The 16671-nt window shown below is 39.4% G+C and overlaps 1 protein-coding gene across 17 annotated transcripts in view; it reads right to left on the bottom strand.

The window, feature by feature from the left end:
- TENM3 (teneurin transmembrane protein 3) overlaps positions 1-16671 on the bottom strand; it is a 641819-nt gene that overhangs the window by 121284 nt on the left and 503864 nt on the right. For all 17 annotated transcript variants that reach the window (XM_052779556.1, XM_052779554.1, XM_052779572.1 and 14 more), the window contains one exon: positions 8088-8326. In XM_052779556.1, the coding sequence (XP_052635516.1) occupies positions 8088-8326 (239 nt within the window). The remainder of the gene's footprint in view (positions 1-8087; positions 8327-16671) is intronic.

Below are 16671 nucleotides of genomic sequence, written 5' to 3'. Positions count from 1 at the left end.
CCACTGGGCAAAAGTGGAAGGGTGACAGGACTATTGCCAAAAACCTCGTGATAAATCTCAATTAGAATACAAGGCTTTTTCGGAGCAGAGGTGGGTATGCTCCTTGACGGATTAACTTTTTTAATCCCTTGAAATCTTGTCAAGTCTCTTTTAACCTCCTGACTGCCAATTACATGTTCCTACATACTTCTGTGTGAGGATTATCTTTCTCAATGAACATTTTACTCTCAGTGCCACTAACAATAATAGCATGTGACATCCACAACACCAATCAAATATTAATACTGTGCACTCCTGAAATAGTAAATATATTATGCTTTGCACTTAGTCTGAAACACAGTAATAAGATCCTTGCTTAAAAAACATCAACCAAAGGCATTATCCATAATGGTATTCTTGCAAGAGACAAGAAAGTATCTTCATGTTCATGCTTCAAGACATAGATGTTCAACATATTTGAATTTTGTACTATTTCAATTTAAGATGTTAAAACCACTTTCAGCCCAATTCAGCCCAGTAAGGTGGTGAAGCATAACAACTTCATTTTCTGACTAGTCATTCTCTCTCTGTTTCCCAGTACTTGAAAGAAAAAATGCGGTAAACGTAAGAAATTACATTATTGTTTACAAAATATTTCCACACTAAGGAGGTACATTGAGCTCATCAGCAATGCTGTAAACATTATATGAAACTCATACAGATATCCAAAAGTCATGGCTATGGGATACCAAGGAAAATAAATTTATCTCATGTTAGACATAGCTGAAAATCTTTGCAATGCAGAAAGTCATGGAAGTAGTAGCTGTAATATTAAGCTTCATGTTAAAGCATAAAAAGTGTGGACAGTCACATGTGTATCTGAATACTGCTACTTACAAAGCATATGTCAGAAATGACTGAAGGGAGTTGCCTGAACCGATATTAGTAAGGCATGGCCTACAAATATCAATTAACCAGCTTTTATAGTTCTGTTTTTAAAGATTATGAAGTACTGAAATGGAACTAGGACATTGGTACTTCAGACTTTGAGGACTTTCGTAAGGTCTGTTCAGGATGCTAAAATCCTTTAGAAATTTCAGGAGGTGGTTTCTACCTTCTAAATAATTGTGCTGTACTGCATGCACCAGGTATATGACCACACACTGAAGAGACTACACACACTTAGGTCCTGCCTTGTAGTTAAGACCACATACCTGCTCTTCTGTCGAAGAAGAGCAACACGTGGCACTGACGTCTAAAACAACAGGCAAGCAGATTTTGACAAGCGCAGAGCAGAGCCACACGCTGGAGAGGCAGACCCCTACACACGGTGTTACCATCAGAGGCAGCCAGCTTCTGGCTGCCCATGACATTTGGAGCTGAGCAAGACCTGGAAACGTCCATTCGGGACACCAGCAAGACATCACTATGTACTTAATCCACAGGTTCTTACTTTGAGAGGCAGCCACTTCCAACTCCAACCAAGCCTGAACTGATACCAGAAACCTTTAATTTGGGAAAAGAAAAGATGACAGGGAACACTGCTGCTGCCTCCAAATGCACTGGAGACACCCGGAGCCTTCCCTAAAAGCCCCATGGATTGTTAAAATGAGAAGTTGCCTATGGCTTTGCAAGGAATGATGTACTTTCTATAGTGCTGGAGACACTGGCTGCCTTCACAGCTCCAGATATAGGCACACTTTGAGCAAGAACAGGAGACATTGATGTGGTTCTCCGAAGTGCTTGGTGCAGTCAGACAATGCTAAGAAGCCACGCTTAGACAGCTGATATGCTTTCTCAGAAAGGTTCATAGAAGAGAAGTTTCCCTGGTGTAGATTTTTGAATGGTAGTTTGAATACATTGTGATATGTGGATTTGGTAAACGGTAAAATCTCAGAGCAGTTTCTTCAAATGATGACAACAGACCAAGAGGAAAGACAAAATATTTCTGATAATTATTTTTTTTAAGAATCAGATATAGAAACGTATTAGTCTACCTCAATGCCTCTAATTTGATGGAAAGAGAAATAGGGTGAGAGCATAAACCTGGCAAACTAAAAATCTGCCACATATCTACAGACAGGGAACATATTTCCAACCCACACACCTCAGTGAAGCTCCAGTCATAGCTAAGGTCCCAGCACAACCTAGGGAAGCAGACAGGAATGGGGAGAGAATGCAGAAAAATGAAAGTTCTTGATGAAACTCTCAGTGACAATAGCATTACAATACTCAAAATTAAATGCAGGTCAAAGAGAAAAACAGTTTCTATAAACACATAATGAAAGTAAAGGTGATCAATGGCAACTAAACTATATTCTCCCTCATGCCTGTTAATTACAATACCTATGCTGGGTATTGTAATAAAAATTCCATTTCAATGGCGTTATTAATTAAGTTGTTTTCCTCATTCACGGCAGTAATTGAGCTTTACAAACAGCAGAATAATGTTAACTTGGCATTGCAATCAAAAAGAAATATGATATTGTTCTTTATTGATAAAGTAAAATAGATTCCTTTTGATTACAGGTAAATTTAGTCATCGTTTTAGTCACAAAAATTCGGTTCTATAATTGGCATAATTGTTTTGGGGAGAGTGGTTCTGCCCTACTATGACTTTGGCCACTGAGCCCAACAGGGAAGGCATCTGGTCCTCTGCAACCTGGGAAGAGATGTGAATGCCAGCAGCTGTCACACTAAATCCTGAGTAATATGGGAGAACCACAGACAACAAACTTGGAAACAGTGCTGGAGACATGGAAAGTTAACCTCAGTCTGCAGAAACAGACAGTTTTCCAATTTTTAAGGATTACATAAAACTCGCCTGCAGGATAGTTAACTAACCCTCAGCTGTAATTTTCACACCCTGCATCCTTCTGTGTCAGTATCCTCTAGTGATGAACTTCGTTTGCCATTTTTCCTGGACACCTCCTTCTTCTCTTTATACCTTAGAGCCTCTTAAGTTGCTCTGTTACTATTCTCACTAAGTTTTTGAGATAACTCTGAAGATAGTTGTCCACTATTAGAAATCCATTAGCATATAAATTTTCAGCTTACTTTAAGTATCTTGAGATGATGATAAAACAGTAACATTTTCAGATGGACATGAATACACAATATAATAACCACAGAATAAGCACAAGGTATCTATTTTTATACGAATGTGGAAAATATGAATTATCTGTAATTATCAAACATGGCTTTCAAGTCTGGTATCTCTTTTCCATTCACATTTCATTTGCAATTTACATTATGACTGTATGGTCATCTCTGTGTCATAGAAGAACAGCAGTTTTTCTACTGTTTCTCATAGAATGAAATATAAACTAAAATACATGTTTTTCCAGAAGATGTTTGAGTTGTTAAGTCTAAATATTAGCTTTCTTTTCTGTCCAGAATGGATTTGCTTAACTGTTCACAGCAAGCAGTAATGATAAAAATAGTCTGTGGCCTTTTTAATTAAATACAATTCCTTTCTCCCCCTTTCTTCTTCCTGCAGAAGAGATGTCCTTCTGTTATCACTGATATTTAAATATTTGCTTTATCACAAAGAATAGCTGGCTGCTGTATATTCTTGTCCTGACCATTGGCTGCAGAGCTAAGGCTAACAAAATGATCAATGCCAAGGTACACAGAGGGTAGAATGCTCAACAGACTTGGAAGTATGACAGATTGTTGTGAAGAAGCCGGGACAGCAGAGGCCTGACTAAATAGGTCAGCGCTTGCTATGTATTCAAAGAATGTTTTATGTTCATAGAAACCTATTTAGTAGACATAAGACAACATTCATGAGAGATGCATGCAATCTTTCAGTGTCTTCAAGCTTAGTTGACTGAATCTGGTATTGTGTAATTCCAACACTGACTGAGGAAAACTGCCCACCTCTTTGGTTCCATGCACAGTAAAAATAGCACTAACTTCTTGTATTGACTTAGACAATGCTAAGATAGTACCATTGGCAATGGAGAATCAATTGCCAGAGCAATTCCTGGGGAAGGAAGAGGGGCCCTGATGTCCCCAGATTCTCATTAATTTCATCCAGTTGTTGAATCCACACCAAAGAAGAAATAATTAGTACAGTACCAATCAGTCTTTTAATACAGCTTGCCAGAGTCTGTGGTATGCAACAACACATTGGAAACAACTCCTCCTGGCTGATGTAGTTCTCTGTAATTGCACAGTGGATTTTTCTGTTAGGAAAAAACCACACCCAAGAACAACAAACTCCTCCCCTTAATAAAACCAAGAGTGGACAGAGAAGAACCCCCAAAAGGTAGAACTGAAGGATGGAGGTTACATATGGAACTTTGATTTGATGCCCACGTTGGACCTAGGAGTTGCTCTACAAAACTTCCCCTTCATTCATTCACTGCAAATGATAGATGCTGAATGAGACAGTAAGCCATGGGGAGATGAAGGACGAAGTTCTGTTTTGCCTTGCACATTGCAAAGGTGGAGTCTATTTCTGGCTCTCACACAGAGTCCCTGTACAAAATTTGGGTAAAACTATTAACGTGTATATACAAAGAGGTCAAACTAAGGCAACTTCATATTTCTTACTCTTTCATGGCTTAAATTTAATACTGCTCTTCCTAGTATTCCAAACAGGGAAAAAGATTCTAAAATGTTCATGTTGGAAAAAAATTGGTCATTTTCTTCCTTGGTTGCAAACCGTATTATGGATAGCAGTTAAGCAAATGAGCAGCTTGAAGAAATTCCAGTGTAATCTTGATCGCCAAATGAGGCAGTTTATAGTCTTTATTCCCCATCTTTTTAACCCATTATTTCAGGAAGCTTTTCTTTGAATCCTTTACTTTCAACTAGAGCTATTTTTTAATTCCACTCCTCTATATGTTGCTGCATTATCTTTTGGTTCAGTGTTTGCATGTTTCTGTTGCTTCACTCCTTGTTTCTCAACCATTTAACAGTAGATGAAGACTAAACAACGGACCAACATTTTCCACAACTCACTTCTATCTTCTGTAAAAATTAACAGGTCTCATTCACAGGAATGGTAAACTTAAACATTTTGTACATTGCAAAATGTTTGAGAGACCATGAGGGCTAGAAAGGCAAAACTATGTGGGGAGGCTGGAAGTGAGACTTTCTTTCCTTTAGACTGAAATAACACTTTCAATTCCTTGTGACCCCCCAAGACTGCATTACGTGGCCTTACAATGCAGCGTTTGCTCTGGTCTCTACCCATGCTGACATCTTCTGCTCTCACCTTCTCTTTGTAGACTTCGTAAACGTAGGAGTTTCTCCTGTCAGAGTGATGGAAGAAGTGCAAGACAGACCAGACTCTCGATGCAGCTCCTTCCTCTGGCTGGGCTAATTGACAGAGCAGTAATTGACTAAGCAGTTCTGCAAAGGCAGACATGAAGTCTAGCAAACTATGTCTTCTGCCTTATGTTGCCTGAACAAAGGGAGCAGGATCTGAAGTCACTTTCTCTACCCCACATCCACTGCAACTAAAATAAGCCTGGGCATGACATGTTCCTATCTCTGCCTTTCTGAGAAGGGCCTGGATACACCACCGTTCACCAGGCGAGCAGTCCTATTAGTTCTTCAGTCTGCAGCTGCCACACTCACACAGTGGACATCGGCCACACTATGTTCCTTATCAAAGTGTACTGGCGTATTTTGCAGCAAGGGCCGTAGCATTTTCACGCTTGTAGCAATGTCCCTCTGTGAAGTTGAAAATGTCTCAAAACAGCTTTACAAACGTGACACGCCACCTCAACTGCTGTAAACCTGAGCAGACAAGCCAGACCACTGTGTTAGAGACATGTCATGGGATGCTGGAGGTCACACAGTACCGCAGTCCTTCCCATCTTTTTATGTTATGACCAATTTCCTACTCAGTCATTTCCCTTTCACACCTATGTTATGAAATGGTTAACCAAGATGAATGACCATTTCCATCTTACATTAATGATTTCTACTGATTTATACTTGGATGGCCTATTAAATGGAAAGTATTTCTGATGTTACATCTGTAGAGATGGGAAAACCACATATATGGATAAGTGTAATCCATTCATGGTTTTATGGACCCAAAGTTCTCTAGAGAGCATCCTTGAGTGCTGGATTTTACATTTAGATTGCTGAGTTAGCTGAAATATGTGTAATATCACCAGTAGGCAAAGAGCTCCCTATTGACTATGGGCAGAGGAAGGCCCTTGTGCATTGTTTATTTCAGCAAGGATGTGAGCTGGCGTGCGCCCATGAAATGTTCTACAGCTGTATTTGCCTTTTTTTTTTTTTTTTTTTTTTTTTTTTTACAGGGTATGTCAATAAATGATGTGTGGAGTTGAAAGCTCTCACTCACTAGAAAGCTCGTCTCTTTTTCCCCAAATACAGGAATAGAGGCGCATTAGACATGCTTATATTTCTTAATGTGCCTGCGGGAGAAATAATCCAGTAGAGCTATCTTCCTGTGCCCCTCAGATTCATAAGTAATCTGGCTCTTTGGGGCTAGCAAAGTGTGGAGCTCAGCTCAGAATCAGGTCTTCAATATTTTACTATCTGCATGGCTGTTTTTCCCAGTTCTTGACAGTGACGCTTCATACTGAATTCCTTCTTTCATATTTATGTATTTATTTAGTAGCAGATGTTTGCTTCTGATGACTTACGAGGCAGTATTATGGAGACTGAGCGCAATTAATGTGTTTTATAAATGGGATTATTTCATTCCCACTTTAAAAAACATGCAGTGTCAAAGCTTAACTCTAAGCCACACCTTCATACTCCTGTGCACATTCACACAAAATAACCACAAATCCAACGATCGAAAGGGGCTGGACAGCAGTGGCAAGCCCTACATTTGCATACATGCCTTTTGTTCTTTGGGGCTGGCAGCTGAGGTGTAAAGGGTGCACAGGGGGCTCTGCTTTGCCAGGACAGAGAGGAATTTCTCCAGCTACTCAGCAACCCAGTTTCTTGTATTGTTCACAGGAGCTTCAGCCCAGTAAGAACTATTTCAAAGACTTTATACAGCTTATGCTGTGCCTTGGATTGTAACATAGCAAGCCTGTTTCAACAAAGGCAATGAAGGTTTAAGGATCGTAAGGCCTTCTAGGCTTTGTTATTACTTTACATTGATTTTAGAAAGAGGGAAGGAAGGAGAGATTGACTCTTCTCTATTTTCTTTCCTTCACTTTTTAAGACTTTGAATCTGAGTGCAACCAATACCAAAGAACAGACCCTTACACTTACATTTCCATAACTGTGGTGACTTAAACTTCTAATTAACAAATCAGTTAAAAGAAAGTCTTTGAAGACCATTAATGGACTCAGAGGTGAAAAAATCCATAATCTGGGCAAAGCCGCAGAAGAAGTTACAAGCACAAGAACCTGTTCTGTTCCCTTATTAAAGTCAATGACATTTTTCTCACAGACAAGCACTGCCCCCATTAACTGCCTAAAACTCAAATTACGTAATATTTATAGCAAACATTTATGAAATTAAGTAATTAAAGATATGAAGAAATAAAGGAAATCCTCAAAAATAAAAATTGGGAAATGGAATTTAACAAATAGAGAAAAAAGACAGTAGTTAAAAATAAACAACCCACAAGAGAGGAAGAAGTGTCCATCTTCTCTGCATGTTGTCCTTTTGGACAATTATTTTCCCTATCTTGCAATCAAGAGTCTGCATTAGACTTTTGCTCTAGCTCTATACACAAACATATGTGTTTGTAATGTTGAAATAACTGACAGTTAGCATTCCTAAATGGTATATTAGTTATATTTCATGCAAAATGAGAGGAAAAGAGTTCCATGGATATGCTGCAAGTTACATTCACATAATGGAATTTTTACAGCCTGTATTTTTACACATACTTTTATAAGAACTAGACAGCACATAGCTTAATTGCAGTTCAAATACTTCTCTGAAGTTAATTCACCCACTATCATGTTGCAGAATGCTTGCAAAATATTCAAATTTTGTACTTCCTCTAAACAATTGGACTTTTCATTAAATCATTGTCGTGGTTTTTACTGTTACCAAAAACTTTGCTAGTTGAAGGTTAGTATGTCACAGTCCATATACAATCCATCAGACATGCCTGTTCATGGTGACAATTATAAAAAACAGGACTCACCTATAAAGTAGGACAGCAGTATTGCCAGCAGCACTGAGACCCCTACAGCACAGAGCGCAGTACATTTCCAGCTACAGTACTTCGAAGACTTCTTGAATTTAAAAGCACTTCTGGATAGAGTGTTCCTAGGTAGTGGCCGAGTAGGAGGGGAATAAACAGAGCCAGATGCCATTGTGTACCCTGGTGTTGCAGTACTGAACAGCGGTGTGGTCCCTGTTCCTGTTTTGAATAGGAAATGCCTGTGGAAGAAAGAGTGTACGGTAAAGTATAAAAGTAAATAAAGCTGGAGCACAGGCAGTCATACCTCTTTTGTTTAATGTTGCCTATTTTTCAAATAGCTAACAACATCCAAGCTACAAAGGGACACTGAAACAATACTTGTCGCGACACTTGCACATAAAAAACCACACTTTCCCTTTAAGAAAAGACCGAAAGCCCCCAAACATTAGTAATACGCTGGTATCCAGACGGGAAACAGAACTACCCAAAATATGGTATGGTAGGGAGGAGGTCTCTCAGAGTTTATCTGACAAGTAGGGACAGGCTTTCTGCTGCTGTTTATTTTTGTTGGCTTCCGCTACAGACTACAGGGAACTCCATTAAAAAGTCAATAATGAGCAATCTGACTATAGCCCCCACTACTTATCACAGCTTTCCTGGGTTAAGTACAAAGAAAACAGCAATCTTTCAGATACAAACTTTTGGCCAACTTTGCCAAAATTAGACAGTTAAAAGATTTTGTTTGTGTCCTAAATACTCAGTTCACTAATTCATATCTCCTTGCACATAAGCTTACCATAACAAGATCTGATTATGGATACAGCAGCTAGTTACAGCCTGGGAAGTACTCTAAAGAAATATATTTAGTAAGTGCTGAAAAAGAACCACAGCCAGCAACAGAAATGAAAAGCAAAGCTAAAGTTAAGACACACTCTGTGAGTTACCCGTAAACTTAATTTTTTTCAATTAAAATTTCTAAAAGAAATACTACTCCCTGAGCCTATCTACAGTAGAATCCTTTAATTTAGTCCACACAAGCATAATTATTTTGGAAGAACCTCTAAGCATGGCATATACTACCTGGAGTTTTTCTACTGACGCACGTACACAACTCTACGAACAACAAAATCTCAGCCAAACAAAGATCTTTGCACCAGGGTTTTTTTCCACTGATTTGTTAAGTTGGCAATTCTGTAGTGTAAGGCTTGGCCTTACCTAGTTAGGCTTTGCAAAATGAATACATTATAGCTAAAAATGGTAAGAAAGCACACTGGAGAATTTTGAACTTACCAAGTGCATGAACAGCTAAACAGAACTAGAGAGATGTTTGCATTTTTTAATAGGTAAGAGACACTCATGAATTGCTGATACCCAGGCCCTCCTGAAGCCAAGTGCATGCCTACACTGTGTTTGCCTACTGCATGCCACCTATACAGTATGGGTCAGAGGATCTAGCACCAAATGAGCTAGCTGTGGAGGGGAAAGCCCTCTAGTTACACCATGTGGCACTGTGGACTGCTTCTCAGCTGATGCGACTTTCATCCTCCAGGACCCACGCTTGGATCCTTGCATAGTAATGGACCAACCTATACAGGTATAGCAGCTTCGTCAGAACTGCACTGTAGAGACACTAGAAATTAATTTGCCCCACTGCAGCCTGAGAAAAATACCAGCAGTTGGTAAACAAGGTTCGTTATTTGCAGGTGATTTTGCTATGGGAGGTTAACAGATGAACTAGAACATCTTGGCACAAGCCCTCTCCTTGAAAATATTTGCATTACAAACATGATCCCATGAAATATGCTACATGGGTTGCTTCATTTTGAACAATATTAAACTTCCTGGCAGTAACAACAGAAGGATATGCACTAGATCTACCGATGCACAACAGCACATCCCAATTTTTCTTGGCTTCTGAGCTCAGAGGATTACCAATGATTTCAAAAACAAAGCCCTGGTGGTTTAAATCCTCTCTAAGAAGGTACTTCATTAAAAGTGACATTTTCTATGTAGCAAACACCAAAATAATAATAACTAGCTCTATGTAAAAAATGTTTTACACCTTACAACACCGTAACTTTGATTTTACAGACTCACAGAAGCATGTAGATTCATTAAATCCTGATAAAGTGTCTTATCCACTTGACCTTTACTGCTGTTTCACTTCTGGCTACATATGGTGAATGCTATGTCCAGGTATGTTTCACAAACAATGTCTACAAAGATCTCAAGAAAATGCCAAACACAAAGGTGGCTGCTTCCCTCCGTGTGCAATGTGTACTGTTTCGGGGGACTGAGGAAAGCCATACAGTAGATATAATAACGTTCCTCCCAAACATCAGCTTCCATGTTAAAAATAAGAAGCTGCCTGACCAACTTGAAATTTTCACATCCTCCTGCTCTTGTTATTAGGCTCAACAGACTAAAAATGGAACCTGACATATGAGCACTTGAATGGAACTCCATATACTCTAAGCTTTAAGAAAATAATGCAACAGAACAGTCAGCCTCTGATCTTTTCCTTTTTTTTTTTCTCTGAGAAAGTGAGAGCTGAGACATTGGCTTTCACACAGCACAGTCTACTAGAGACTGTAATCCACATTCTCAAAGCCTTTGAGGCGTTAATCCCATAGATAAACTCGGATGGCCACATATCTGTGGTGGTGTGAGCTGTCATAGTTCTGACAGTCCACATCAGGCATCAAGGCAATGAAAGAAAATTGTAACTTTTATATGTGAATCATAGATTCACTTAGGTTGGAAAAGACCCTTAAGATCATCTAGTCTAACTGTTAACATAATGCTGCCAAGTCCACCACTAAACCATGTCCCTAAGTGCCACATCTATGTGTCTTTTAAATACCTCCAGAGATGGTGACTCCACCACTTCCCTGGGCAGCCTGTTCCAATACCTGACAACCCTTTTGGTGAAGAAATTTTTCCCAATATCCAATCTAAACCTCCCCTGGTGCAACTCGAGGCCATTTCCTTTCGTCCTATCACTAGTTATTTGATAGAAGAGACCAGTACCCACCTCACTACAACCCCCCTTCAGATAGTTGTAGAGAGCGATAAGGTCTCCCCTCAGCCTCCTCTTCTCCAGGCTAAACAACCCCAGTTCCCTCAGCTGCTCCTCATAAGACTTGTGCTCCAGGCCCCTCACCAACTTGGTTGCCCTTCTCTGGACACGCTCCAGCACCTCAATGTCTTTCCTGTAGTGAGGGGCCCAAAACTGAACACAGTACTCGAGGTGCGGCCTCACCAGTGCCGAGTACAGGGGAACAATCACCTCCCTGCTCCTGCTGGCCACACTATTCCTGATGGAGGCCAGGATGCCGCTGGCCTTCTTGGCCACCTGGGCACACTGCTGGCTCATATTCAGCTGGCTGTCAACCAGCACCCCCAGGTCTTTTTCCGCTGGGCAGCTTTCCAGCCACTCTTTCCCAACCCTGTAGCACTGCATGGGGTTGCTGTGACTCAGGTGCAGGACCCGGCGCTTGGCCTTGTTGAACCTCATACAATTGGCCTCAGCCCACCGGTCCAGCCTATCCAGATCCCTCTGTAGAGCCTTCCTACCCTCAAGCAGATCCCACACTCCCTCCCAGCTTGGTGTCACCTGCAAACTTGCTGAGAGTGCACTCGATCCTGTCGTCCTTGATAAAGATATTAAAGAGAAGTGGCTCCAATACTGAGCCCTGGGGAACACCACTTGTGACTGGCTGCCAACTGGATTTAATTCTATTTACCACCACTCTTTGGGCCCAGCCATCCAGCCAGTTTTTACCCAGCAAAGAGTACACCTGTCCAAGCCATGAGCAGCCAGTTTCTCCAGGAGAACGCTGTGGGAATTCAGCAGTGTGTAGTCCTAGGCCGCACACAGCATGATTCCTCACTTTAAGCTGTTCCTCCTTTGCTTCAAATCCCATGAATACAATGCCCGAGAGGTTGGACTGGCTGGCTGGAGAATGCCAACGGGAAAATAATGACAGAAAACCCAGCCTGGCATCTTCCTTCAGGTTAAGAAAATTTGTTTTTATCTTTCTATTCCTAATGAGTGGAGTTACTAATAAAGTTGTCAGAGACTCTCTTGCTACATTAACTACAAGTGATAAGTATTTAAAGTGTAATGCTATCAGACTTGCACATCTTGTCTGCCTCACTGAGCCATGCCAAACAGTGTTCCTGTGAGACGCTCAGAAGGATATGGTATCTGACAACAAATCCAGGCTGCTTCCAGATAACGCTGAAATTCTTATGCTCTTGAAATATAATCTATCCACAAATTATTTTAATTATCTATATATCCATCTACCTTGTCTTTTCAAACTGTGGAACTCGAATAGCTAATTTCTAAAGCCTAAGTTGTTTGTACTACTTGACCAGGCACCGACTTACTGGCAATTACACTATGTTTCATCTCTTAGGGAGCTTATAGCATCTGCAGTAGTGTATCTTCCATTCAAAATTGATCATCTAACAAGCACTTGCTAGATCTTCATGTAAGCAGCACTTTAAATATTTTATTAAGCTTCAGAGTACAAAAATCCAGCAAATACGCTAATATTTTAAAAGACAAGCTAGCTCTGTTTTTATTAAATAATTCAATTCACTTTTTAAAGCAAATAATCTTCTACTTTTACGTTTATTCAATATATATTTCTGTCTGCTTATTCAATATATGTTTCTGTTAAAAAGTGCAGCTAATCTTAACGTTTTAGGGGGGAAGAATTCAGTACTTAACAAATCTAAACTACAGACCAGTAGCAAAATACAAAGTGATATCATGAACTAATCCTTTGATGCAAAGACAGCTGGGAAGTCCCCTCATTTCACAAATGGTAGGCATTTTACTTAAGCTTCCGTCCCTAAAAGAAAAGACAGAAATACAGCATCAAAAACCTCAAAGATGTCAGCTCAGAAAACAGAAGCATATGAATAAAAGTAAAATAATCATGCTTTTAGTTTAACTCTGTACTCTCTGAGCACCAAGTGCTGGTGTGCACCTGCTGACATGCAGACCATTTTCTTCCTCCTCAAGTTGGGGGGGGGGGGGGAGGATTCATATCGAATAAGATTCTGTCTGTGCTGCCACTTCCTCTGTGGAAAATAAAATTGAAGAACCCTCTACTAAATTCATTAAATGGGAAAGCAGGAGGGGGGAAAAAAGTGATAAAAAACCCCCATGAGTTGGGCAGAAAGATTAAGTTAACTGAAAACTGTGTCTTCAGAGAAATGGAGATAGATTATCAAAACATTCAAGGACACTAAGGCTCAGACCCTAAGCCCAAATACTTCTGATATAAGATAGTTAACTGTCCAGCAACAGAAATGTGATTCAGAATAACTTTCTTTACGAAAGGATCTGTGACAAAAACCTTTGACCACTGTTTAGAAGAAAATGGATACTATGCAATATTACATGAAGACGTCTGGAAGGCCCTAAACTCCAGAAGCACAGATATTGCACAAATAAACTATCACCAAGCAAAAAGGAGTATTCCACATTACTTTTAAATAGATTGGTCTCAATTTGTATAGGATTATTGCATAATTTTAACATTCCTAATATAATTTTTACATTAGATACATGAATTCTTTTTTTTAGCTTATGCTGAAATTGCTTCACCTTGCAAAAGAGTCACTGTGATCTGTAGCTGTGATTTCTCTGGTTTTGGGCATCATATATAGAATGCTTTGCATGTACTTGGAAGACATGTGAAAGAGTCTACCTTATCATTTCCAACAACTTTCTTGGCAGCATTTTAGTTCTGTTTTAAAGTATTTCATACAGCACAACCACACCAATAGAGTGCTGAATCCCATGGCAAATATGTCACAGTGTATTAAAAGTCACACAGGACTTTTACAAAATTCACACTAAATACGGAATTGTGAATAAGGCCCAGCCAAATTCTATTGAACTTCTCTAAGTAAGTCAGAATATGCGTGATATTTTATCACCTCGCCAGTGAGATTTAAAGGCAGCTATTGTTATTTTGTGCAATGTTATTATTTAGATGATGACTGCTGTCACAGAATAAAGGTCAATGTCACTAGGCCTTATGCATATACAACAACAAAACGCTCATCACCTTAAGAGCTACAATACCATTGATCCAGGATAAAATTGTATTTAGAATATATGTGCTTAAAAACCGAAATCCCTTCCTCCCAAATCTTTGAATCTTCTGTATTGCTGTATACTACCAGCACCTGAAGAATCTGGAGTAGAATACATCTATTAGTTTGGTCATGTTTCTGAATAGAGAGATTCCACCATGATCACTAACAAATGTCATAGTGCCATTGCGGTACTGTCTCCTATACTGTCCTAAATGCAGTCTGTTTGGTCAGTTCCATGATGGTGTTAATGATATGTGGCTCTTCAGGTCATTACAGACCACTACCATAAGACCACTGAGGAAGAACAGCTGTAACACTCAGAAGACTGCACTACAAAAGGCATTCAGTGTCAGGAATTCTCTCTGACCTGGACTTTTGAAGGAGGTCTCTGTCTAAAAAACAGTGTAAGGGGTAGGATTCCCACAAGCATATGTAGTACAATGAGCAAGTTAGGTCATTTAAAAAACTGTGGAGGAGGAGGATAATCTTATTTGTTAGAGAACAGTTACATGTGCAAAATCTGTGTGTAACTGTAACTGAATAAGCAGAAACAGGAGTTACTGCAGCAGGGCAGATCACCAGGAACAACACCCTGTCTGAAAGTGCCAGCACAAAGCGAGGGGATGAACGCCTTCCAGTCTACTTATTCACTAACAGCTCACTCATTCTCTAAATAGTCCAAAACTCATGCTCTCACTAATGTCTTGTGGCATTTCGTTCTGTAGGCTAAATATGCATCATGTCAAAAAGTATTTTCTTCTATCAATTTCAATTTAAATTCAACTGATTGCTCCCTTGTCTTGTATAATAGGTATGTACTGTTTGCCCCGCAGTACGTGAAGACAAAATTTTTATAATATTACTGTTTGATTCACTTTATTTTTAGGATAAAACATACAAAAGCATTAAAAAGTAATTGCCTAAAGGAAAACCCCCAAAATCTAGGCTCTTTATGGGTCAGGCAAAGGCAACTGTGGAGTTGAGGAAAGCAATTTTCAGATACCTGTTGTTTCAGTGCAGAATATAACAAAACTGACATTTGGCAGATGACAGAATAGAAAGTGACTTGAGGAGAGGTGGAAGAGGAAAGAAAAACTATCCCGAACATTTTCTGCATTTGTTTCTTTTACCCTTAGGTACCAAAAGACCCCCAAATAAATATTTAAGTATATCCCTGACTCTCTAAAAATTTCTTTCATGTAAGTAACAAGTCCACTAATGTGTTACATTTGACTCATCTGTTCTTACTGCAATTTGAGAAAACCCCTGGACACATTAGCAATTACCAGCACAGGGGACCACTTTTGGCTCAAAAGATCATCATACTTTACTTGACTCTTCCAGCCAAGGCAATACCATTCTGTCTTCTGTAATCACAGGTTAAATACTTTATGAAATGAGCACACCAATTTTACATTGTGGAGCATAGGTTAATCTTCCTCCCCCCAAACCACCCCAAGTCTGCCAGTATCTAACTCTATTAAAAATTATCTATTTGCCTCTAAGGAGTGTTGAATCTGTGGACATTATTATATCAATCAACACATTTGTAAGCAAGCCCAGGTAAATGGTTTTATCCATTCTGCTAAGGTCCTCTATCTGTTACCCTGGATTCACTCCAAGGCATGAAGTGGTAATAGCTACACCTTAGATATGTAGAATTAGGGACACATCAATCATATTCTCCTAAGCCTCAAGCAGCAAAAAAAACTTCTATCGAATCCACTTCGAGTGAATGTAACTTGGGAGAAATGTAAATTTTAGTGAATTTATGTTTTGGTGACATATTTACCTCTCAGGACCAATACTTCAGGAGACATGACTTCTCTGCTTGGAATTCAATAATACTCCCTAATGACTTGGTTTTGATGTTTAATATAATGGTATTATTGAATTTCTGGGAATAAAAACTGTAGTTATTCTGTTTTATAATGAATACAGCTGTGACGATTGCTCACCTGAAGTAAAAAAAAACAACCCAACAGATTTTATCCAAAAATGGCCCTGATTCATAATGCACCTATCTGGAGACAGCAGCAATCAGTAATTCTGCTTTTCAGAAGTGCAATGGCACCTTCTACAACAGTTTTGCAGCACCATGAGGCCAACGTAAGCAAGTAAAACACAAGGATAGCTGCAACTTTACCTTTTTGTTTTTCTGACGGTTCAAAGAGACATAGGAAAGTCAAACAGAATAGACTTCAGAAGTTTGGGAGCTCTCATTCTTTACCTCAAATAGTCATTACTGACACATGCAGAAATAGCATGTGCCTATCTCTGTGTGAAGACCTAGCATTTTATTTGCCATTTCCATACACAGAAATCAATTAATCTTAAGAAAGTAACTTCAAGAGAGGATGGATATATCCAGCTGCAGCTATTTTAGTTTGCTCCAACTTCTCTCATGTAAGTTTTTGTATTTATCTCTCCCTGACTTAATGCAAACCAGCTGAGTTTTTCC

The sequence above is a fragment of the Harpia harpyja genome, chromosome 2 (genome assembly GCF_026419915.1).
Source record: "Harpia harpyja isolate bHarHar1 chromosome 2, bHarHar1 primary haplotype, whole genome shotgun sequence".
Classification (NCBI taxonomy): Eukaryota; Metazoa; Chordata; class Aves; order Accipitriformes; family Accipitridae; genus Harpia; species Harpia harpyja.
The sequence above is the reverse complement of the archived record's forward strand: the minus strand, read 5'-3'. Positions and strand labels throughout refer to the sequence as shown.